This window comes from Medicago sativa, chromosome 4 (genome assembly GCF_051527215.1).
Source record: "Medicago sativa cultivar Bolivia chromosome 4, Bolivia_mono, whole genome shotgun sequence".
In the NCBI taxonomy this organism is placed as follows: Eukaryota; Viridiplantae; Streptophyta; class Magnoliopsida; order Fabales; family Fabaceae; genus Medicago; species Medicago sativa.
Window position 1 is genome coordinate 78,127,290 of NC_140752.1, and position 24,143 is coordinate 78,151,432.

At 32.2% G+C, this 24,143-nt stretch overlaps 2 protein-coding genes and 2 pseudogenes across 7 annotated transcripts; 3 read left to right on the forward strand and 1 right to left on the reverse strand.

Moving 5' to 3' along the window:
- Window positions 1-2,979: 2,979 nt before the first annotated feature.
- Window positions 2,980-6,920, forward strand: LOC146932198 (elongation factor). Of its 4 annotated transcripts, none has more exons than XM_085703842.1 (6): window positions 2,980-3,069; window positions 3,636-3,998; window positions 4,725-5,038; window positions 5,165-5,218; window positions 5,490-5,983; window positions 6,438-6,920. In XM_085703842.1, exons 2-6 carry the CDS (start codon window positions 3,703-3,705, stop codon window positions 6,711-6,713), a joined length of 1,434 nt encoding a protein of 477 aa, XP_085559968.1. In that variant the 5' UTR covers window positions 2,980-3,069; window positions 3,636-3,702; the 3' UTR covers window positions 6,714-6,920. The 4 variants fall into 4 exon arrangements, with proteins under 4 accessions (XP_085559968.1, XP_085559970.1, XP_085559967.1 ...); XM_085703844.1 differs by having other exon boundaries at window positions 5,490-5,968; XM_085703841.1 differs by having other exon boundaries at window positions 2,980-3,019.
- A 5,143-nt stretch (window positions 6,921-12,063) lies between these two features.
- Window positions 12,064-13,641, forward strand: LOC146932199 (Serine/Threonine-kinase). 2 transcript variants are annotated; one of them, XM_085703846.1, is made up of 2 exons: window positions 12,064-12,267; window positions 12,834-13,641. In XM_085703846.1, the coding sequence occupies exons 1-2, from the start codon at window positions 12,179-12,181 to the stop codon at window positions 13,393-13,395; spliced, it is 651 nt and encodes a 216-aa protein (XP_085559972.1). In that variant the 5' UTR covers window positions 12,064-12,178; the 3' UTR covers window positions 13,396-13,641. The 2 variants fall into 2 exon arrangements, with proteins under 2 accessions (XP_085559972.1, XP_085559971.1); XM_085703845.1 differs by having other exon boundaries at window positions 12,112-12,267; window positions 12,840-13,641.
- Window positions 13,642-17,133: 3,492 nt separating this feature from the next.
- Window positions 17,134-20,435, forward strand: LOC146932200 (nuclear intron maturase 3, mitochondrial pseudogene; annotated as a pseudogene). The gene is made up of 2 exons (XR_015006974.1): window positions 17,134-17,356; window positions 17,874-20,435. The product of XR_015006974.1 is annotated as a nuclear intron maturase 3, mitochondrial pseudogene (transcript).
- A 2,267-nt stretch (window positions 20,436-22,702) lies between these two features.
- On the reverse strand, window positions 22,703-23,654 carry LOC146932201 (uncharacterized; annotated as a pseudogene).
- Between the last annotated feature and the right edge of the window lie 489 nt (window positions 23,655-24,143).

The window sequence follows — 24,143 nt, forward strand, 5'->3', positions numbered from 1 at the left end:
GTATTAATTTACTTAATTTATCATATGTAATCCTTGGTAAAAGATGGGTAGAGCTTTCTTATTGTAATGTCATGTTTGGATTTTTGTAGTGAAATTTCGGTTAATCGAAGAAAACTAAATTCAGATCTAAATGACTTGGATCAAGTTAGTAGTCCTGTGTTCTATCTCTGACATCAAAACACATAATCTTAGTGGTGAATTTATATATAAATAACAACAAGAACCTCTTCCAATTTCAGAATTGGTGAATTTTTCCAGTTAAAAACCACAATAAAACCAAGTGAAACATGACAAAATCTATCAAATAAAAAAAATATAAAAGTACCACGAAAAATCAAATAAAGCTAATTTATTTTTTTTTGGATTTTTTTTAAGAATATTAAAATTTTAAATAGGTGTAAACGATGAAATTTTAGATTTTGAAGAGGAATCTCATAAGAAGTCAAGTGTAAGGGAGTCTTGTTCTTTGATTAAGTAGTCCGAAAATGAGATTTTTTACTAAAACACAACGAAAAAAAGCTAACAATGACTCGAAACACCGGATTAGTTGGTTAGAATTGTTAGTATGAGAAATGCTAAGGACAACCTCTCTTACACTCTCTCTCAAACACTCTCTTAACTGTTGGTCCACATCATCATTTAAAAAATATATTTTACCTGTTTACCAGTTACACAAGTTCAGAGGCAAACCATTAATTTTTTTTATTCAAAATAAAAAAAAATAATATGTTCTTCGTCCCCAACTACATAAAATCACCAAATCATTCTCCTGTTCAAATCAGCAGCCACACCTCAACAATTCAAATAGTTCTTTACAACTTTTTTTTAGGAGCTGCTACAAATTGATTCTTTGCACTTTGAAAAAGTAAAAAAATGAAAACTGGATTCTTTGAATTTTCCCAATAACTGGATTTTAACACACTGTTTCTCTTCATATTCATCTCTTCTGCAACAACCTCATCCTCAACCAAACAATATAATTGAATCTAACTTCATCAATTCAGATCTCATGTTCTCCAATTCTAAAATTGAAAAAGTCACTTATCTTCTTCTCTGAAACTATTGAATCTGAATCATGAATCCACTTCTAATAATCACCAAAAGAAAAATTCTGCTCAAACACAGGTACCATACCTAAACCCATTTTTTACATTTTAAAATTTCTCTATTAAAAAATGGGTTTTATTGTTCTGTGACTTTCCTCATCTTTCTCTTATGCAACAACCACATACTCAACCAGATAAAATATGCTCAAATCTTTCTTTTTCTTCTCAACCCACGTGTCCTTCTAAATCAACGCGTAACGATTTTCGGACGATTAACGTGCTGTCATCACCTCTTCGCAAAGAATTTGACAACCTCTTCTTTGCTTCCGATGATTTTGCAGAATATGAATAAGAATCTAGTTTTGAGGTCTTGAAGAAAATTAGTTATGGGGGCTTCATGTCAAAATTGGAGAAGAAACCGCATAAACGCTGTTTGGAAGAGATGAAGTCAATATTTATCAATTATCATTATTTTTTATTTTAAAATAAATTATATCTATCAAGCCGGTTACCCGTTGCAAAATTATTTTGAGGAGTGACGTGGACCAATCATGAAGAAAGTGTCCAAAAGCAACTGAGGGAGCGATTGCATTTAGCATTCCTCTTGTTAGTATACTTCTTAAACTGATTATTCCTATCACAATCAAGTTCAGTCTTTGTGCTAATACAATTCAAATTATATAATTTGAACTTCTTTTTCCCATGGTTTTTTTTTGTCAAAAGATGGTGTATATGGGCGTTCAGATTTTATAATTCGAACACCCCTATATATAGATGCCTCAAAATAGGGTGTATAAGGGTGTTCAGATTATAAAATTCGAAGTACTTATAAATTCGAGTTGGTGAAAAATGCATTTTTCCACAAAAAAAATAAGGAAAAACTTCATTTTGGATTATATAATCCATAAATCTCAAAGGCGCTTTGAGAATATTGGAGGGTGTGTGAGAAGAGAGATTGGTGGAAAAATAAACTCCCTTTTTTGTTTGGCTTTAAAAAAGATTTTTTTTTATCTACCAAATTCCACAAATAATTTATACTTAACTCAAATCAATTTTTTAATATTGTTTTATTATAATTTAGTTAAATAGTTTGATTATATATATAGACACACACATATACACTAAAAGGTGGTGGTCCTCCATTATTGACCAGCGACCACGACGATGTTTCAACGTTTCAAGGTGGTTGACGACAGATCATGACGGTGGATTGGCAACGACAGAGTTACAATTGTTTTTTAGGGAACAAAGTTACGAAGTTGACCCCGTCAATAATAATATTAAATATTTTTAATAATATATTACATTAATAATATTTTAATGTTAAAACTATTAAGTCAATTTAGAATTTACTTTTTTAAAGTTTTTTTTATTCTTTCAATTCTTTCGACGTATTATTATTTGACGTGTTACATTATACTTTAAAAATAAGATGTATGAATCAAATTCATCCATAGTTTTAAATTGATGAATCCAAATCAATCAATTAACAAATTTTTCTTTGATGGACAAATTAGATAAATTAATCAATGAATGGATTAGATGGACGGTGGATCAAATTGTCACCTGACTTACGGAAACATGAGCAACATCACTTTTTTTTTCTTTCTAGACATACAAAATAACAAATGAGAGAGTCGGTTTCGAATTCCAGGACACTACATTAAACCTATCATATCATTTTTAACCTTTTTATTGGTTGAGATATGAAAAACGAACATCACTTTAATAAATTGTATTAAAATAAGTGATTTTTATTAAAATGTGATGATATGGATCCATTTATTTAAGTGATAATTAATTGGGTGACTAGGCATAAAATAAAACATAAGAACATGACATGTGTACTTGTTTCACACACGCACACAGACAGACAGAAACACTAAACTAGGTTTTCATTTATAACGTTAACTTCATCACTTCTCATTTCTTTGCGCCACCATCAGCCGCTATACCATCATCTCACTCCTCAGGTACTCTCTCTTCCAATACATGCACGCACGTTCATTTTCCTCTCTTCAATGTAATCATCTTAACTTACCTCAATTCACATTGGAATGCTGCACTCATGCTTTTGTATATATATCTTAATCTTTCTTAAATTTTTTTCTTCATGCTGTTGTTAGCTAAATTTTGCTTGGTTTTTACATAATTGGGCTTGTTTTAAGTTTATTTACTTGTTTGTGTGAAGAATTGAATTATTTTTCATGAAAGTTGAGCTTTAGATTTGATAGATTGATTTTATTCACTGATCTATCAAAATTCAGTTGATAAAATGTTTTATTAAATTTAATTGTTGCAATGTACTGAAGACTAGACTGTGTTTGCCAATCTATTTCACAATTCAGTTTTTGCCCTTTTAATTTGTTAATCTGTTCTGCTTTTGCAATGGTACTTTATTAGTTTTGTCAAATAAAAATGTTTAATATTAAATTCTGGACATGTATATGATGCCCATGAAATGTTTAATTTTCATACATATACTTTTGTTGTGTGTGCAGAATTTTCGATTTATTGTGTAAGAATTTTATATATAAAAAGCTGATTTTTAATTTGTTGAATTTATCTATGCATTTTGATTTTGAACAGGTAAACTAAAAGGGGGCCAAAGTTTGCGTTAATTAAGGAGAAGGCGGAAGAGAAAGGTTTAAGAGACATGGCCAATCCCGTCGTTAAGGTGGAGTCTGTTCTTGATGAACAAATTGGCTCTACAAGTTCTAAAGTATTTGAAGACACAGATGTTGATATTGTGAGTTGGACGAACAAGGGTGATGTTGGATCTACCAAAAACGAGGACCCTGATGCAACTGAATATTCGAGTTCCTTTGCTGATACAGACTCTGATGCTGAAAATAGTTCAAGATCAAGTGATGCTGAAGTGGATTCAGAGTTCTTTGGTGAGAATGGCGTGGCAAGCCCTCATGATACTTTTGGTCCTGAGTTCCGAACAAGGTGACTTTAATTCCAAATATGCAAATCTTTAATTATCTTCCTTGGACATTTGTTAGTGACCGACCAGTATATGAAAAAGGACCCTGGTCTTATGAAAATGTTGAGAACTTGAGAAGTGATTAAAGTTATTAAAGAAACCATATGCAGTAAAATAAAAGTCCTTAGATAAGAGTCCCCAGTTAGAGGTCAATATGTTAAGATTTTATTTTTCAGCTAGTTGAAAAGTGAGTAAGGTTTATCAAAAAATTGTGTTATGCATTCAAATATTCAAACCTAATAGTTAATAGGCATATTTCAGTATTTACAAGACGATCTCCAGCTGTATATGACATGTGAAATCTTTGTTTGATGCTTCAGTAAGAAATTAGGTTATGTCTATGCAAATCCTTAGATATTGCATGCTTTGATTTATACTATTAAACCAGCCAACTGTTCATCACCCATAGTTTTTATTCTAACTCTTGCTGTAATAATTTTGTCTCTGCATCTAGTAAAGATCGCCGCTCTTTGCGTGTTCATTCATTATTTATGACCTTTTTAGAGTCAATTAATTCGAGTTTCCTTGTGCTAATCGTCAATTGATGGCGGTATGCCACTATATCTAGTTAGATTGTGTTTTATGGTGAAGCAAAATTCTTGGATGTTGTATGTTTGTTTCAATATGATTGTTATCACTAGAGTTATTTATTTATATTTTTGATACATGGATTTCCTGTATTAATGTAGGAAGAGGAAGTTGACAGATCATTGGAGGAATTTCATCCGACCTCTGATGTGGCGTCTAAAATGGACCGAAATAAGACTCAAGCAAATTGAGTCACAAGAGTTAAAGTACAGTAGAGAACTTGCAGAGTATGACAAGGTAAAGCATACGGCGGCACGCGATCATTTTACCTTAAAAGAGTCTGGTTCGAAATCCTTGCCATTTTCAAGTCATCAGTACAGAAGTAAGGCGAAAATGAGAAGACGACGAAAGAAAGTTGAGGATACAACGGACATAGCATCTTATGCAGCACATCACTATCTTTTTTCCTATCTCGGTATGAGCTTTTTTTGCATTTTCTTTTATCTTTATATCTGATTTGCATATTGTTTCCTTATTGTTACCAACTGCTTGCCGCCAATTCAGAGAAGTATGTGAATTTTTTTTCCTTTACTTACTGTAGAGAATAAGAAGTCTGATGCTGATGGCTCTTTGGATGATGATTTTGACAATCCGGGTTAGTATCCTTGCTGCTAATGATATGCTAAGTCACCACTCACTAGTGCTGTTAAAATCTCTTGCATTTTCTTTCATTGAGAGAAAATGAGGAGGAAGAAAACTGTTTTATTCAACTGCATTACGTTTCTGGTTTGTGTGTGACGACTTATCTTTCACTTTATTAACCTTTGGCAGTAGTGATCTCCCTTTAATTTTGCTTAGTAATCACATTTTGATGTATATCTGATTCATTAGCCATGACAGTTTTTTTATATGCTCTTTTGGTGTAGTGATCACAGAGCCACATGTTGATTCAACAGAAAAAACTGAAGATCAACCTTTGCTCAAATGCACTGACACTGATGTTTCCTTTGAGCTGCTCCTTCAGAACATTGAAAATCTACAATGTAGGGTCCGCACACTGAAAAGTGGCATCAGTGAAATCACGTCCAGAAATGTTTCGAGGTTTTCTTCATCAGAGAATTTTAGCCTTATTCTTCATGGTGATGTGCAGACTAGCTCTGCTCAAAGTCCTACAAATTCTGCTGGGAATGGATACACGGCATCTGTTGGAGTTGGAGGTATATATAATTCATCTCAGCATGCAGCTGATGAGTTTGAATTTGCAGACTTTGTCTTTCCTGACAGCTGTGTTTCAAGCTTTGGAGAAGCTACCAGTATTCCTGATATAATTGAGAGCACTGTTGGTTTGTTGGCCGCTGCTGATGTCACCCTCCAATCGGCCTTGGTTGCCGACTCTGGTGAACATGTGAGTTTTCTAAAAGTATGGATTTCATCATATAATTTTTATCAATTCCAGTTTATGACTAGAACTAGAAAAGTGTTTTATGCCACCAAATATGATTTATTTCGATTCCATATTGATAGATATTTGTTAGGTTCCTTTTTAATTGTCGCTTTTGTAGAAAAATCATGTTCTATTTACGTGTCGTTTTCAAAGTTCAATGCAACATTATCTATTGTTTTGTCAATAATACCCTTCACTATTTATTGCAACGAGAAAAGGTGAAATGAGATAAATAATTAACTTTATTATAGAAAAAATACAAATAGTTTCATCAAAAGTAACAAAATATATTAATTTTCTTGGTATGTGTAAATAACCTTAAAACAACAACTAAAAAGGGACTGAGAGTATATTGAAGACAAAACTTCTTACGACTGGTGGTGGTTGTACTTATCTGACTATTTTCACTTTTGACATTGATGATGCACAGATGGTAGAAAATGTTCTGATGCATGAACTTCAGGAGGTGAAAATGGAAGTGGAAGCTCACAATCCCACCCAGAAGCTTCAGGAGGTGAAAAGGGAAGTGGAAGAAGGTTCACATTCCGTTTCTATTCTCATGTCAGATAATGTAGCAACAACAACTTGCACGTCTCAAGAGCAATCAGCTCTCAAGACCTGTGTGAATAAAAGAAAGCGTGGGGAGCGCAAAGCTGGTTCAGGTGGTTGGAACATGAAGTCCCCTGGGGAACCTGATAATCAGTGAATAAGACTTCACAGTCTGCTGTGATAACCAGTCCACTATCTGTTGTGACTGTAACATTTCTTGTTTATTTTTCTTATTCCCCAAGTTGACATCTTATTTAAACTTTTTTAAGTCACAGAACAGTATTACAGTGTCATTTCCCGGGGAAGAGGAACTATACTTTCATTTTTTTTTTTTTTTTTAAATAAAATAAACTTTTCAACCCTATGTCTTCATTTTCAATTGATCAGTATACCGGTTTTTTAGCTTAGTACTGATACGTTGCTTCCTCTTGTAACATGCAAGAGATATTCTGAAAGCTTTTCTGGTTAATATTCGTGCTCCTGGTGCCTCGTACGAAACAAGTTTTTTGACATCTTCCTCTTTTTAATTGGATGAAGTGCAACATTGGTGGCGCAACTATAGGGTGTTCTTCTGGTCATGCTTGTAGAAGCTTTTTACATGATTGTAATGCGAGTTTTTTGGGTTGTTTTGTTTCAACAATGGTCATGCTACTTCTGATTTTATGATGGCTATTGAATTTGCTTATAAAAAGGTTGGTTTCCACTTTGGTTGGAGATGATTCGCAATTGATGACCTTGTCTTTTAAGCCTCCAAACATTGTTCCCTGGAAACTAAGGAACAAGTGGTTAAACTGTTTGGACGTCACGAAGAGATCACCTTTCATGATTTCACATATTTTTCATGAAGGAAATCATTGCGTTGATAGGTTTGCAACTCTTGGTGTTTAGATTGATAGGGTGTAATGGTGAAATTTCATTCTTTCTAGTATCATGTCTTTATTAAGAATAAGCCCTCCGTTTCTGAGTTTAGATTTTGTTAGCATCAATATATGCTGCTTTTGTTGTTTTGCATTGTACTTTTTTTTTTTCTTTCTTTTCACCATGATTTTTTAGGGGGTTTTCTGATATAAGATTTTCAATGAGGTGGTTGTTGTATAATCTCTTATTATTATTATTTTTTTGGGTATTAAACTAGTTCTCTCAATTGTTTGTTTCATCCTTTTCTTTTGTTTTAATAAATTTATTAGAATGTTGCAAATGATATTTGATAGTTCTGGATTGTCAACATATTTGGATGTCAGCTGTTATGTGATGCATTCGCACTTTAATTTTTGCTTAAAAAAACTATAAATATGACCTATGATGTTTTTTTTTTTTTGAAGTAGATGTTTTTTTTTAACAAGCATACGAATATGGTGTTATTTAATTTATATAGTCGACCATGTAGTAGGATAAAATATGGTTTCGTACACAAATGTGGACTTGTGTGAAAACTGAGTGTTTTTTCTTTCTTGACAATTTTGTGATGATTAGAATAAATAAGCATGCAAAGACATTCCTTCAAAAAAAAAAAAAAAAAGCATGCAAAGACATCGAAGTAGAAAGCGAGGATGACCGTAATTAGATTTGCACAAAAATCCTAACTTTTTGGACAAATAAAAACAAATGTTAAGGACTATATATTTTTTTTCTCTGGACAAATATTAGCTTTGTGTAGCTCCAATTTTAAGAGGAAACTGTTATTTATTTTTTCCTCCAAAAAAGATAATAGTTTGGATTGGTCTTAAAGGTTTTAAATGTTAACTTATTCTTCGTGGGAGTGACTAGTGAGGCTAATTACAGGTTTGGTGAAGATTGAGAATGAATGAAAATAAGATAAGATATAACATTGCACGTGAATATGCTATCATGATATCTTTGATATACTAATGCTAACCAACTAATCTATCTATTTGATTTTAATTTTGCATGACTAAATGAACCTTCAAGTTGTGGGATTTTATAATACACTAGGCAATATCTTGTCAAATTTAAGTAATCTTGACCTTTATCACCCAACGTTAATGAATGCTTTGTTAATGGCTTGGTTTCAATTCAATATCATGGCAAAAGAAGCTAAAATATGAATAAGATAGATTCATAAAACGCAGAGAAGGTTTAGCCTCATCATGTTTATTTTTCATTTAGTGAATAGGCAATTCGATAGTATAAATTGTTGCATATTTCCTTAATTTTGCGAATATGCAAATAAAGTGTCAATCAAAATGACTTATATCTTATAATATAATATCATACATAAAATTAACATGTGATCTTTCATGTGGATTTTACATCAACTCCACATTAGCAAACATTTTATGTAGCATGTTAATTGCATACATTTATGTCAACTAAAAGTCTCACCTCATAAATTTAGCTTCTAAATTGACGCGAGATCCACTTAAAAATCACATGTTTATTTAATGTGTCACATCATAGTTTATTCTTTATTACGTCACACCATATTCTCTAACAAATAATAAACACAAATTAACATTGTAGCTATGTTTTTGTCAAAAAAAATTATAACTATTTTAATTGATGCATTTAAGGATATATTTGTCAAAAAACATTGTAACTATATATATATATATATATATATATATATATATATATATATATATACACACACACACACACATGAAATTAATTTTTACCGTCTCTATCACACGAAGATGAGATAAATTTATGAAAGTCACTATTTTTCATTCTTGCTTGAAAGCAATTTGATATACTCACTAGACCTTAAATTCCGTAAAGTTCGCAAAAGTGCAGACGCCATACCATAGTGGCAACATACCTTTCATTGAGATTTTGATTGGAAGGTCTTCGTTCCAATTCAAAGTGAACAAAATGATTTTTCATGGTCTACAATGTACTAAAAAGCAAAAGATGACTTAAAGTCTGAAACCTCTAATTCTTTTTTGACCCCTCCAAGCCACACAATAAATTATAACAACACTCACAATGATAGTAATACTAGTAACAGCACCATAGATTATATAAGAAATTAATGTCTAGGTTATGTGCAAATAAAACATTATGAATCCGGTCCTTTAGTGGTGTTATACTCTTTGAAGCTTGTTTATTATGCACAAACACAATAATATTTCATTAGCATAAGTTTATTTTTCATAATTAGATCATTAATCTCATCATATTTCATCTAATTCCTTATATATGATGTAAGACGTGTCCTTTGTACAGTGTAGATTTGACTACTCTTTAAATTGATATTAATAGGCCAAATGTGAAACTCTTATCGAAGAAAATCATTTAAACTTCAAGGTTTATTGCATGCAACCTATTTTTTTTTGTATGAAATTAATTGCATGTAACATACTAATTACATGATTACCTTATGGCCTATTCACAATCTTTATTGAATGACAATTGCCAAGATGCCAACCAACATCTCCAATCATAATGTCTTTTTCACTTTGTTGCAGCTTTTTGGAGTTTTGGGATAGAAATATACAGCACCACAACACCTTTAACGAATTTAAATATATATCAAGTAGCAAAATAATTATAACCATATAGTGGATATATCTTGAAATATTTAAACTTAGACTTAACTATGGTCGGAGAGTTTTAGTTTTAGTCGCTATTTAAAGATATATTTTATTTTTAGTCCTAACAAAAATAATACTTTTTGGTTTTGATCTTTCCTTTAGCTTCAGTAAAATTTATTTATATCGTTGTAAAAAAAATTATGTATGTCGAAATTAGTGTTTATGATATATAAAATATTTGATTTTAGTTCTTCAAAATAAAGACAAATAAATTTTACTAATCTTTCTACAAAATTTTTTTTTTTACTAATCTCAATACATACGAATTTTTAGATTAATACAAAACGCCAAAAAAAAGGTCTATAGGAATAGATTAAAGACAATTTTTTTTACAGGAATTGAAAATAAAAATTGATATATTTACATCGAGTAAAAAGTACTAACTATTTGTCCTCGTGAACTTAGCTCAGTTGGTAGGAACAATGCATAAATTATGCAAGGTCCGAGGTTCAAAACCCGGCCACTAAAAAAAATTACTAACTATTTAAACCTCACCATCCATTATGTATTAATTGTATATAAAGCTTAACTACTTGGATCCTTCTTCTTGTTTGTTTTCATTAAAATAATAAAGGTAGATGGTAAAACAAACTCAGGAATTAATCAATAACACATATTTTTTGGCCAAGCAGAAAAAATAATTGGTCTACTCTCTATCATTATAAACAGAAAAGGTGCAGGAGCTTGTGTAATAATTGCACATCACAAGTTCACATGTATTGGAATTAAACCATTCCTTCAATATATGCATGACACGGAGTGTTTTTCATATGCTGCTGATGCCCACATGAAAGGACATTATGGCTCCTTTTCTGGATATACTTTGAATTGGAACAAATATGACATTGATGTGTATGGGATAATATTGTTGAGACAGGATTTTAATTGCAAATACCTGTATAGCTATACATTTCCTTCTAATTTGATACAACTTTTTTAATGTCTGTATATATTACACAATCGTCCTTATCTTCCTTTTAATCAATGCACTAGAATTTGGGGGGAAATTGATGTTAAATTTATCAACAATACATTCTCTTTTCAAAATTATACTTCAACTAATAATAGAGACATAAATGATTGATCTTTTTAATTCACTTCATTAGTTGGGAGTATTTTGATAAAAAAAAGTAATTACTAATCAATATTGTAATTTAAAAAAGGTCTTATTAAAAGGGACAAGAAAATTTTACAAGAATATCTTACATGTAATTATGATAGTTTTACGTGTATGCAAGATCACATAATATTTACAATTTAATGTGTTTGGTTTAGCGATGCAAGTTCTATACTCATGTTCGTAGTGGTGGTTTTGTAAAAAAAAAAATTGCAATCAATGTGAAAGATTCAATCACTAGCTTCTTTTTAACTAACGTTGGTGGTGGATTGACCGCACAAACAAACACATACTTAATAGTATATATGAAATCGAATGTAATCTATTCGATCGTCCTATAAAACTATCACGGTTGACCATGTCATATTTGATACTTCAAACATTAAAAAAAATATACATGAAAGAAATAGAATTTTGGTTTTACCAAATATCTCCATTAATATAGTACTACTAAGTCTGGTCTACTTATATAATTACCTCACAAGGAATAATATGAACTATGAAGAATGAGTTAATTAAGAGTTTGTTATTGTTGGCAAGTGAACAAAGTTATGATTAAGCACCACATAATTTTTCAATATAAAGGCAGGCCACGCATGTCTCATACTATATAATGGCCTCCATGGTCTCCTCTTCATGGCAATCATAAAAGATTAACGGACGAAATATGATTAAGGCTTTAGAATTTAATAAACAGTACTCTTACTCTTTTTGAAGAGATAGGGGCCACCTAGTAGTAACATTATAACATTAAAAGTAGTAACATTATAACTTTGAAATTTCAAATATTTCAACAAAACAAAAAAAAAAAAAAATAATTCAAAAGGAATCATGGCAGCCAAAGCAAAAGATAGATGTTGGGTTACAATAAAGAATGACAGAAAAGGATAGAAGCACGTTGCCAAGTCACAAACTGAAGCAAAAAGCTCTTCTTCACTCTTAACAATACAAATGAAAATATTTTGCTCTCTTCCTCCACCTCTTTCATATTTTCAGTTTTCTTTGTTCATGCAAGATCCAAAGAATGATTCAAATACAAGGTAAACTATACTATACTATACTATACCTCCCTTCTTGAGAATTTTAGCTTAATGCATTGGTATATTCTTTTTTGCTAAATAATGAACATTTCTATAATTAGTGTGATCATCTATAATAAGGGTTTTAATTCTTTTTTTGCAGTTGATTGTTGAGAAAATGCTCACATTATTCCTCTAAGGCCTAAACTAAATTTAACACTTTCCCATGTTAGTAAAGAATTGGGTTAGCAATAGCCAATAGCATTAACTTCTTCATATAATTATAGTTGTTATTCTAAAAATTTCATGTAGTTGTTCAATTTTTTCTTCTTCATATAGTTGTAATTTTGACCAAATCAATTCTCTGGCTTACCTGCTTTATAGGTTTTTTCAACATTGGTTCTAAATTTGGAATTTCCATTCTGGCATAGTTATAAATTTAGATTGACCTTGTTACAAGACACAAATCATAGAGGTTATAAAAAAAAATTCAATTTATTTTCCCCTTGCATAATTGGTTCTAAAATGAATGTAGCTACACCATCTCAAGAAGTACTAATGCATCATGAAATTCAATTTATTTCAAGATGCAGGAAGCCATGGTATCAAAGAGCAATGGATGTAACTAGCTTATGGAAAATCATTCCAAAATCAACAAATATTTCCACATCTAATAATTCAACTTTATGGAAGGCAATTCCAAAATCCCCTCAAGTTCCTACACAAAGTTCTAATAACAATAAGACCAAGCTAAGAAAATGTACATCTCTAAAGGTAGCAACATCTTTTACAAGGGTTTGTCTTTGTGCACCTATTTATTCCTATAATGAGATTTTGAGAAATGAGGTTCCACCTAGAAGAAGTAATAGTTATCCTAGATCATCAAAACCATTGCAAACAACATCACATGAAATTAGAACTCATAGTGCTAGGCTTAGCACAGAGGGATCAAGAAGGATTTTTAGGGGTAAATCATTGACTGATGATGTTTTAATGAAAAGATTTGTTATTGAGGAAGAGGCTATGATGCAAATTAGAAGAAGAAATCAAATGGAAGTTATTAGGAAAAGGAGTGTGATGAGGAAAAAGAGACTTGGGCCTAGTCCTCTTAGTAGAATGGTTCTTGCAGATGATATTGGACAGTTTTAATTAATTGATTAGTCCCATTCTTGTAAGAGAATTTCTTATATCATCCTCTAACCTTCTCGCGCACCTATTCAGATTATAAAATTTGAAAAAATGGTACTTTGGAGGATTTTGGAGGATGTTTTATGCTTTTCAGATTATATAATCTGAAATTCATAGGGCACGCGATAAATTGTGGGAAGAGAAATGGTCTTCTTGTAATGTCTAAATCTAAATTGGTGAATTTTTACTCTCTTCTTTTAACCATAATCTTGTTTGCTAAGTTTTTTTTTTTTTTTTTTTTACAATCTGTGGGCCAGTTTCTACAACTGGGTTTTCTTCTAGTTCGAACAATTTATGTTTTATGGCCCAGCTTTATGGTAATGTTATGTATACCGCAGTTTCACAATGTTAGTTTCATTTTTCTATATTCATTCCTTCTTTTGTTTTTATAGAAACAAAGTTATGAATTTGACTTTCAATAATGTGGTAAGTACACGTAGGATGACAACATGCATATGTAATCACTTTTATCTAGAATGTAAGTACCTATATTGGTTTGGCTCAAGAACTCTGCTAAAACATAGAAGATAATTAACCCTCCTTAATATCGAGAAAACTCAAGTGTCATGTTTAAAATATAATGAATCTAAAAAGAGTCTATAAAAGAGTATTTATACTCATTCCAATTGGACTCTCTAGAAATGTAGATACTACTATTTTAGGGAACGTTACATTTTGAGAGAGAAAGTTTATCTCTCCAAATCAAATTGTCGCTACAACATCATGCTACATCTGCAATAGTAGAGTCATCACTTATAAATTGATTTTGTAAAGACAAATTAAATTCAATATAAAATCTAAGATGATATACTTTCCAATGATATTACTTTTTAAAAATTAAAAAAGATGATATACTAAAAGTAATTTATAAATAGCCGCGTATGGTGTATCTCTCATCTTACAATTTAATTTTGTAAGGATGAATTAGACAAAATATAAAAACATTTTACTAAAATCATCGACCATATATTTATACTCTGACGAATCCTCTTGAATATGGTTAAATCAATCCATTCTTATTTTGGGGTCTAGCTCAAAAATAATGTTTTCAATTCCTAGCTCTCCAACCCATTTAAAAGTTTGCAATAAACCATAGGATTTCCCCTCTGATTTCTATATTCAATCCTATGTGTTTAGAATTGAAGAATCCTTTGATTAATCAAAGTGTGCATGGTTTGTATTATCAGTTAAAATAAATTCAATAAAAAATTGGTACTTACATATCTTGTGAAAGAAAAATCAAACCAAAGCATGCGCTAAATCTTAACCTGTTTGGTCAACAAATGCAACCAATTAACTAATTGCTATGTATAGAGTAATTAATTTGCTTATAAGACACTCTAAAAACAAAATTCATAAATAAAACTTGTAGAGTAAGGAAGGATAGTAGTTATCTGATTTGTATCAGAAAAGCCAAGTTAGGTTTGTTTTATGACCAATAATGTGATTCTGATACGCCCGCTCATGCTTCATTTTAAACTTACCAACTACCCTTTTTCTTTTAAAATTTGTGCTTGATTGTAGCTAGTATATTGTTAATGGTTCCCCTTCAATTTTATTGACCAGAAAGTGTAGTATCATTTAGAGGAAAAGGAATATCAAGCTTCGTTACTTTATTTACAATTTTTCAACATTTTTGGAGAAATTTTGAACTTTGCTTTCTTGATGGATTGAGCTAGCTTATTTTATATGCTGCAATGAGATTAATAAGATATCTTAAATCAAACTAACCTTTAGCATAAACTACTCACCTAATTCTACAACACCACTTCTTTGAGGTATTAGCCCTTTGAGTATACTAAGTTCTCACAATTTTGTCGTTTGTAAATGGTGTTTAGACGAATAGAGGAGTGTGAGTGTTTATAAACTACTCTTAACTTTGATTGTCAAACAATGTCATATTTTTTTATGTACGGAACAGTAGCCCCAGGGCAAGGCTAAGAGGTCGATAGGTTAGGCCCTTACTAACTAATGCGTCAATGTTCCGACCTCAAGTTTATACTCCATATTTCTTGAGTATATGTGGGTCTTGTGTAAATTACGAGTATTATAGTTCCCAAATACCATATTCGATTCCTATTCCCAACACCTCTCGTAGGTTAAACTAAATCATGGGAGTTTCATGTATAAATTTGGTAGAAAGCATATGAATGTTGGGATATGTACATAAGAGTGTCTTGCTAGCATTTTTAAAAATAAAACAAGTGAAATATCTTCAAATAATTCTCATATATATATTGAGTTAACTTTACAACTATGAGATGGGAATTAATTAAACCAATTCTAATTTGTTAAATAGACTTGGATCTCCTCTCAAGTCTCAAAAGCTATCTTAAAGGATGAGCGTACTCAAAGATATTTATACACTCAACAGAAAAATAATCGAATCAAATCTCGGTAGGAATTAGTTAGTTGGTAGTTGGTAGGAAGAACATATTAGTGAATTGATTGCATTTTCTTCCTTCTACTAATGAACAAATGTTGGATTGGAGTATATAGTTCTCCCCAAAATAGGTCATCTATGCTATTTAGATAACAACATAAATATGTGACAATTTAAAAAGGAACACATGCGGCACCCAACTGAAGCATCTGGTCACCAATTGAATTTGTTTCAACTTAAACATCGATGACTCACAACATGAACACGATTTTTATATTGTTGAGGGAAGCATGAACACTTATGATATGTGGTGCTTGGAGGTCACCTACCAAAACCATGTTTTTCTATTTTAATTATAAAACCTGGTATAAAGACGTTACAAAGTAAATTAAGTGGTCTTTTTGTAAAAAAAAATTAAAATTAGTAAAATAAGGATGTTTTGGCAATGCAGAGTTCACCGAAAGATGAATAAAATTGAAGTGTAATTTAGAGTTATAATTTTGTGCTAACCCTTCAATTTTTAGGAGAAAAGTTTTCGGTAATACATCAAAAGATAATTAAAATTTGTGTAAGTGTTCTACTCAAAAATTAAATTCAAATTTTCTTGAATGATTCGTTTTTAAGTGAAATTCATTAATCACTTGTTTTGTTTTAGCTTATCAAAATTAATTAAATGAAATATAGTTAAAATCTCTTCAAGGATGATTTTGCTAGTGAAATTCTCTCTTTTATCTTTTTGAATGTGGTATACTCAGCTATTTAAGGAAAGAAATTAAATATCAAATGGCAAATATGGAATTTGCGGCAAATCTCTCTTAGCATCCATAATGGCCTCCTTAAATGAATCTCACTCACGTTTGCACATCACTTATTTATAATTTTTTAATAAAAGTATACATTAAGGATTTAATGACTGCAATGACAATACACTAATAAGGACTCAAATGAAAAGTACTTAAATGAGTCACGCTAATTTTACATCATTAAACAAAAATAACTTATTTTTTCTTTTGCAAGTGAAACCAAATAGTACATATTTTATTACTTTTTTAAACGTGAAATCTGTTAGTTGCTTAGGAGAAAGAGGATTCATATATAGTTGCATATTGCTTAAAGGAAACTCATTTTTTTCCCTCTAATGAGAGGTGCTTAACAACGAATGGTCTTATTAAGTAATGACCCTATTGGAGATGCGGATAGTTCTTTTTTAGAAAAACGAAATGTTTAAATAAAAAATCCATGGCCTGCGCTGATTAATTTTGTTGTAAAAAATTTGTCGCCCATTTTATATGTGGATTCACCTGAGTCGTCGACTCATAAAATCCACAAGTGAAACAACTCTGGTTTGCTGGTTTGCATGCAGATCTTTTTACCACCACCACTCTCATCCACTCCGGCGGTAGCACCACCATCAAACTCCGCCGCGCCACCCAACCCTTCCATCTACATTCACGTTTGAGTTCCCTCTCTATCTCAAAAATCTGTTGCAGCGAACCACCACTATGACCCTACTTCAAAGACATTGAATCTACCACTAAGGTAATTATTAAAAATCTTTGGTTTAGGGTTTTGAAATTTGGGACTTTTTTTTACATAGCTTCAATTGATTGGAGAATTGTTTTAAAGTGACGACAATCTAACACTCATGGGCATGGCTTATTTGTAAAGTAGTAGGAATATTGCCGTGTTATATGAATATAGATAGTGTCCAGAAATTATGAATCCAACTTTGATCTCAATTTATAAAACTCAACTGTTATATGAATTTGTAAAACTCAATATTGCCGTGTAAAACTCAAGTGTTATATGACTTTACAGTTTATGTCACATTGTTTTACTCTAATTTTACTCATTCAATAAGCTTCTAATTTTACAGTTTTTTTGACATTGTTTTCAACTTTTGTTCATACTCCCATAGTTAATAGTTAGTATATTTTTTATGACAACATTTTTACTCTCCAACTTGCAACTTGTGTTGAAAGAATCTTGTTTTTTATTTCATACTCATAATACCTAAGTTGAATCTTAAAGTTTGTTATTGTGTTGGTTGTTGTAGGAGTTATGGAGAATTAAAGTTTAAAAATTTTAACCTCCTGACCCATGGTCTTGGCACCGCCACTGATTGCCTTTCATGCTGACATCCCTGCGTATGAGACGAATCATCACTTCAAACACACACAAATTAACCCTCTTTCACTCCTCTCCCAAACTTGAACAACAACAACAACAACCTCTCACAAGAACCCAGCTCAAAACCCTTGTTCTAAACAATTACACCAATGCCACCAACTTCACTAACCTCTTCCAAAATGTCGTTGCTTCACCCTCCGTCCTTTTCACCGCGTCCCACAACATCTCCACAACCCAAAACGCACCGTTTCATCCATACTCCCTCGTTCAAGAGCTTCGCGAAAACCGGTTCGATGTGGCTGCATGCTGCTTTACAATCACCCAAAACGGTTCTTCCTTGGTTTTACCCAATTTGAAACTCAAGGTTGTTATTGAAGCCGTTAGGATGGTATTGGAAGCTGTTTACGACGAAAGATTCGTCACTTTTTGCTATGGTGGACGTGTTGGGATGGGAAGACACACTGCTATAAGGTATTTGAAGAACACTCTTCAGAATCCTACTTGGTGGTTTACTGTTAGGTTTAAGCCTCATAGATTTGAACATGCCCATGTTGAAAAGTTGTGTTTTTTTGTTGAACATAAGATCAAAGATCGTGTTTTTATTGATTTTATTAAGAGGTTGTTTGAGTGTAAGGTTTTGGTGATTGAATTGGGTGGTAATTGGTTAGGAAAAGGGCTTCCTCAGGAATGTGGTTTGTGTTCTATTTTGATGAATGTTTATTTTGATGGGTTTGATAAAGAGATTCAAGAGACGAGGCTTCGGGAAAATCAAGAGAATCGTGAATTGAATGTGAAGATGGTTGGTTCTGGTTTGGGATCTGATGTGTTTTATAATCCGGTTAAGGTGTATGCGGTTAGGTATTTGGATGAGATACTTGTTGCTACTTCGGGGGGATCCAAGTTGTTGGCTATGGACTTGAAGATGAAGGTTGTTAAAAGTTTGGAGCTTGGTTTGAGTTTGCGGGTTGATAAATTGAACACGGCTATTCATAGCGCGGTGTCGGAGAAGATTGAGTTTCTTGGGATGGAATTGCAGGCTGTTCTGCCCTCGGTTTTACACCCACCTATGTCAGAGAAAGCGATCCGAGCACGAAAGAAGTACCTTAGACAAAAGGAAGTTAGAGCTATTGAGTTCAGAAATGCTAGGGCGAGGAATAGGAGGATGTTGGGGTTGAAGATATTTAATCATGTTTATAAGAAAATGAAGCAGAGTGATGGGTTTAAGTTTGATTTTAGTATTGAAAACGAAGTCCGGGAAATTTTTAAATCTTGGGCAGATGAAGTAGTGCAAGAGTTCTTGGGGAGTGTGGATGAGTGTCAAGAATGGCATCGTAGTTTAACAGCCGGTGATTTCCTTTCCTTGAGACACATTCAAGATCAGTTACCGCCTGACCTTGTTGTTGCTTATGATAAGTTCCAAGAACAGGTAGATAAACATTTGAATCCTGTAAAACTTAGGAAAGTAATTGAGGACAAAGAAAGGAAAGAAAACCAAGAGGAAGAACAAAAATATTCAAAAGGAACAGTTGAGGATTTGACTAGGTTCTGTATAAAAGTAGATGCACCAGTAGGACTCATAAGAAAAGCGGTGAGGTTGGTTGCTTTTACGAATCATATGGGTCGTCCAAGGCCTATTGATTTCCTCGTTGCTCTTGAGGATGCCGATATTATCAAATGGTATGCCGGCATAGCAAGAAGGTGGCTTGACTTCTTCTGCTGTTGCCACAACTTCAAGGTGGTCAAAACTATTGTAAGTTATCACCTGAGGTTCTCTTGTATCTTGACATTAGCAGAAAAGCACGAATCCACTAAGCGTGAAGCTATAAAGCATTTTAGCAAAGATTTGAAAGTCTATGATATGAATGGAATTGATGAAATACATTTTCCCACAGAGAAGGAGGTTAAGATGATGGGAGATAGAAATCTTTCAGATCCAAAACCTGTAGATGGGGTTTTATCGTTGGCAACAGTAAGACTGGCATCCGACGAGCCTCCCACACATTGTATTGCTCATTTCTGTGACAAGACAACTACAGTTTTTTATCGGGTCCGATTGCTACAAAACAGTTTGAATGTGAACTCATTGGAGAAAGAAAAATGGGTGCAAGGGATGGGAGTTATTCATGAAAGCCTGAACCAGAAGTGCCTCCCACTCTGTACCAATCATATACATGATTTTTACTTGGGGAAAATCACTTTTCAAGACCTTGACTGTACCTTTTGTGTGGATGTAGATTGACTGATGATCGCTACTGCTAACTCATTTTTTAATTTGATTAGAATCAAAGAACTGAGTTATTCATACTTTACCAAAATTCTACTAATTTTTTTCTTTCATTACTCATCCCTAGACAATTCTCATATTCATTTGTTTCTTATACAATGTGCAACTGATTCCAATTTTGTCAATCATCACTAGCTGAAAAGTCAGGCAGTCTCCATATTTGCAAACTTGTTTTTGCTGTTTGAGAATTTATGTTAATAAAAAGAAGAGGAAAAGGGAGAATGCTGATGTGCAACTGGGATGGATTAGTTGTGTCATGAATCCTGCTATATTGAGAGTGAAGGAGAGTGAGAAGGTATCTTGGAAGTCATTGGTGAGTTAGAGCAGAGAGAGTATTCTTATCGGTAGGATCGTAGCCGACAGAAGTGTGAATGTTATTCCACAGGCACGATTTTCCATTTCCATGAATAATATGCATCCCCCTTTATTCACTGCTTTATCCATTAATGACTTAATTTTCTGTTCTGGTTCTTATCATCATGTCTTGTAAACAGCTATCCTAAATCTAATTAGTATGAACTTTTATAAATAATTAGGGTATCGTCGCAGCCCCATGTTTAGTAATCACTGTAATATTGTATACTAATTGTTTGAAAAACCAAAAAGGTATATAAATTCTTATTGACTATGAAAATTTGGTATATATGGATGGATTAAGATGAATATAACCCCATCTTATATTTGAAAGAGGATGGGTCAGATGTCGGTTTCCACTCTGATAATGAAATTCTGCATTTTAAGATTGTAGTTCATGATTAGGTCTAAAGGTATATAATTGCTGACAATTCATCTCCCATTCCAAGCTTAAATTATAAGACTTTTATCATTTTCTAACTCTTGAGGATTTTATATTTTATTCGTACCCTCCTGTTTACTATCACATATTAATCACTAATTTGTCATGTAGGTGGAAGCAAAAGATCCAGGAAGTGGTGCATTCTATTATTACAATGAAAGTACCGGGAAGAGTCAATGGGAAAAGCCCTGTGAAGCATCCTTAACTGAGCAATCAACACCATGTTTGGGTCTTCCAGAAAGTTGGGTGGAGGCATTGGACGAAACAACAGGTTCATCACTTAAATATCCTGCTGTTGCATTTGATCATTTATGAGTTTCATTTGCTATATGTTTCTAACATAAAAATAAGCGTAACAACGCATTTGATCATTTATGAGTTTCATTTGCTATATGTTTCTAACATAAAAATAAGCGTAACAACTATACTCTTGATTAAGATTAGTACTTCAATTAAATATTTTCTCTGATTGTTTAGTAGGAATTCCTGCCTATGAGAGTTGTTACTGTTATCATTTTATTTTTATCAAGTATAACCAATTTTGCAACTTAAATAACAGCTTTAAATTCTGTTAGCAACTGGGATTTCTTATGTATCATGGATTTTCTGGCTCTCGATATTAATACTTTTCTTGCAATTGCGGTCTGTATCAGTTGTTTCTTCTCAAGCTTTTCTGCAATTGCCGCTTCAGATCCTGCATTGACATCTCTGGCTCGTTACCTAATTCATGATTCTTCCGAATATGTCACGGGTAACAATTTTATTGTTGATTGTGGAGCAACCTTACCTGGTGTACCGATTTATTCTTCTTTGTAAAGAATGTATACATTGTGCACCCCCCAAAAATAACTTTGATCGGCTTTTTTAGTTACATGTATTGGTAGTATATATTTGATCTTGTGATCATAGAAGAATACCTCCTAATATAACATTGCTTAGAGAGTGATTGATTGTGAAACACATCATGCAGTGGTTAGAATAATTATCCTGTTTGGAGAATACCATCAAATCAGGTGGAAAACCGTGTGCAACCAATCGAGAAACTCTAAATCGTGTCTGTTTTCAATTTGATCATTTTTCTCCAATTGGTGCTGTTTCATATGTTCCTAGTTAATCTTATTAACCTTCTTTGTGAATTTATCCAAAGTTTAGACAAGTTTATGCCTCATATCTTATTAAACCAACTCAAATGATCAACGTAGTGGCGGAAGCCACTAAATTTTGTTTGCCTTCTAAACATATTTAATCTCTCAATTTTTTTGGTTAATAATTTAATCTTTTAAGTCTCTAAATTTGTTTTTAATCTCTTAAGTGATTGCAATTAAGATGTATCTTCGGTTTTATTTATAAGATACATTTGTGTCAACAAAATTGATGTATTTGGTCAGACTTTGAAACAGATACATCAATTTTTATTGACTAAAATATCTCTTATAAATATGACTAGAGGGAATATATGTCTCTTATAAAATGTTTGCATATTTATGTAGGGGAGAATGTTTTGCAGATGTTCAAATTCAAAATCGGAGAGAAATAGAAATAAAATGTAATATTGCTTTCCAAAAACAAAGGTAAATAAGAGTTTATTAACGGATAGTTTTATTTAGGCTGAGTTTCTTTTCATAAATTTAACCATTAAAGGTACACACATTTAACAAGTTGATCAAGAGAATAATTAAAGTGAAACGAAAGAATGGTATTGCATTAATCATATGTGCATCATGTCTACATTTATGAACAAAAACAAGGAGGATGATCATACTATCCAAAACCATTTTATATATACAGTATGTAAATATATATTAGATACCAACATGTAATTTATTAACTGGAATTTGTCATCTCTTGTTGATCCACTGCTTCACCTTTTGATTGGATTTGTCTTCTATGTACACTTTCTTTGAATCAAGATCAATAAGGCAACAGCCGGAACATGGTAATCAAATCCTACTACTCTAACCTTAGCCGATTTAACTCCAAACTTCATTCTAACACAACCTCCTTTCCGAAATGGTGAAGATGGAGAGGATAAACCTGGTGATGATGAAACTACAGGTGTTGATTAAGGAATGTGTTCCTCCCATTTAAATTGCTCATCTTGGACCAAAGGATTAGAAGCTCTAACAGGAGGAGAGCCAAGAAAATAAGGTGGTGATGATGAAACTTCCTTGTTTTGAATGATATCTAGAAGCTCTGTTCCTTCGTTTTCTTGGCAAAATTTCAATCTTAATTGCCTTGTTGGAATTGGTTTGGGACAAAAGAAAATACCCTTTTGGTCAAAACTAACATCTTGAGGGGTTGCATAGGAATTGTGTTGAAGAACAAAATGATTCATATTTGCATCAATTTAGGTTCCTCAAGTGATGATGTAATCCCTTGAATAAACATCAAAAACTTTTTCTGGGACGTCATGTAATGTTTGGTGTAGAAATTAAATTCAAATAGCTTGGTCTAATGCTTACAACTCAGAACAATTTTTTTGAGTAAATTAGATTAACAGAACACCAAATAGCTTGCGTGCTGTATGTCTTGTGTGGAAGATATAGCTGTTTTTCCAATGTTTAAGCAAATTTTCGGTATCTAAAATTAGAATATGACTAGTGGTTGTCCTCGTGAGCTTACCATATTTTTATACTCTGAAAAATCCTCTTGAATATTCTTAAATCAATTCATTCTTATTTTGGAGTCTATCTCAAAAATAATGTTTTCAATTCCTAGCTCTCCAACCCATTTAAAAATTTGCAATAAACCATAAAATTTCCCCTCTGATTTCTATATTCAATCCTATGTGTTTAGAATTGAAGAATCCTTTGATTAATCGAAGTGTGCATGGTTTTGTACTATCAGTTAAAATAAATTCAATAAAAACTTGGTACTCGACATATCTTGTGAAAGAAAAATTATACCAAAGCATGCACTAAATCTTAACTTGTTTGGTCAACAAATGCAACCAATTAACTAATTGCTATGTATAGAGCAATTAATTTGCTTATAAGACACTCTAAAAACAAAATTCATAAATAAAACTTGTAGAGTAAGGAAGGATAGTTGTTATCTGATTTGCATTAGAAAAACCAAGTTAGGTTGTTTTATGACCAATAATGTGATTCTGATAT

What these genes read in the sequence shown, in the direction of transcription:
- LOC146932198 (XM_085703842.1), top strand. Translation starts at nt 3,703, where the DNA reads ATGGCCAATCCCGTCGTTAAGGTGGAGTCTGTTCTTGATGAACAAATT. An exon ending in TGATGATTTTGACAATCCGG is followed by an intron (nt 5,219 to 5,489) that starts GTTAGTATCCTT and finishes CTTTTGGTGTAG; the next exon opens with TGATCACAGAGCCACATGTT. An exon ending in AACATGTGAGTTTTCTAAAA is followed by an intron (nt 5,984 to 6,437) that starts GTATGGATTTCA and finishes GATGATGCACAG; the next exon opens with ATGGTAGAAAATGTTCTGAT.
- LOC146932199 (XM_085703846.1), top strand. Translation starts at nt 12,179, where the DNA reads ATGAAAATATTTTGCTCTCTTCCTCCACCTCTTTCATATTTTCAGTTT. An exon ending in AAGAATGATTCAAATACAAG is followed by an intron (nt 12,268 to 12,833) that starts GTAAACTATACT and finishes ATTTATTTCAAG; the next exon opens with ATGCAGGAAGCCATGGTATC.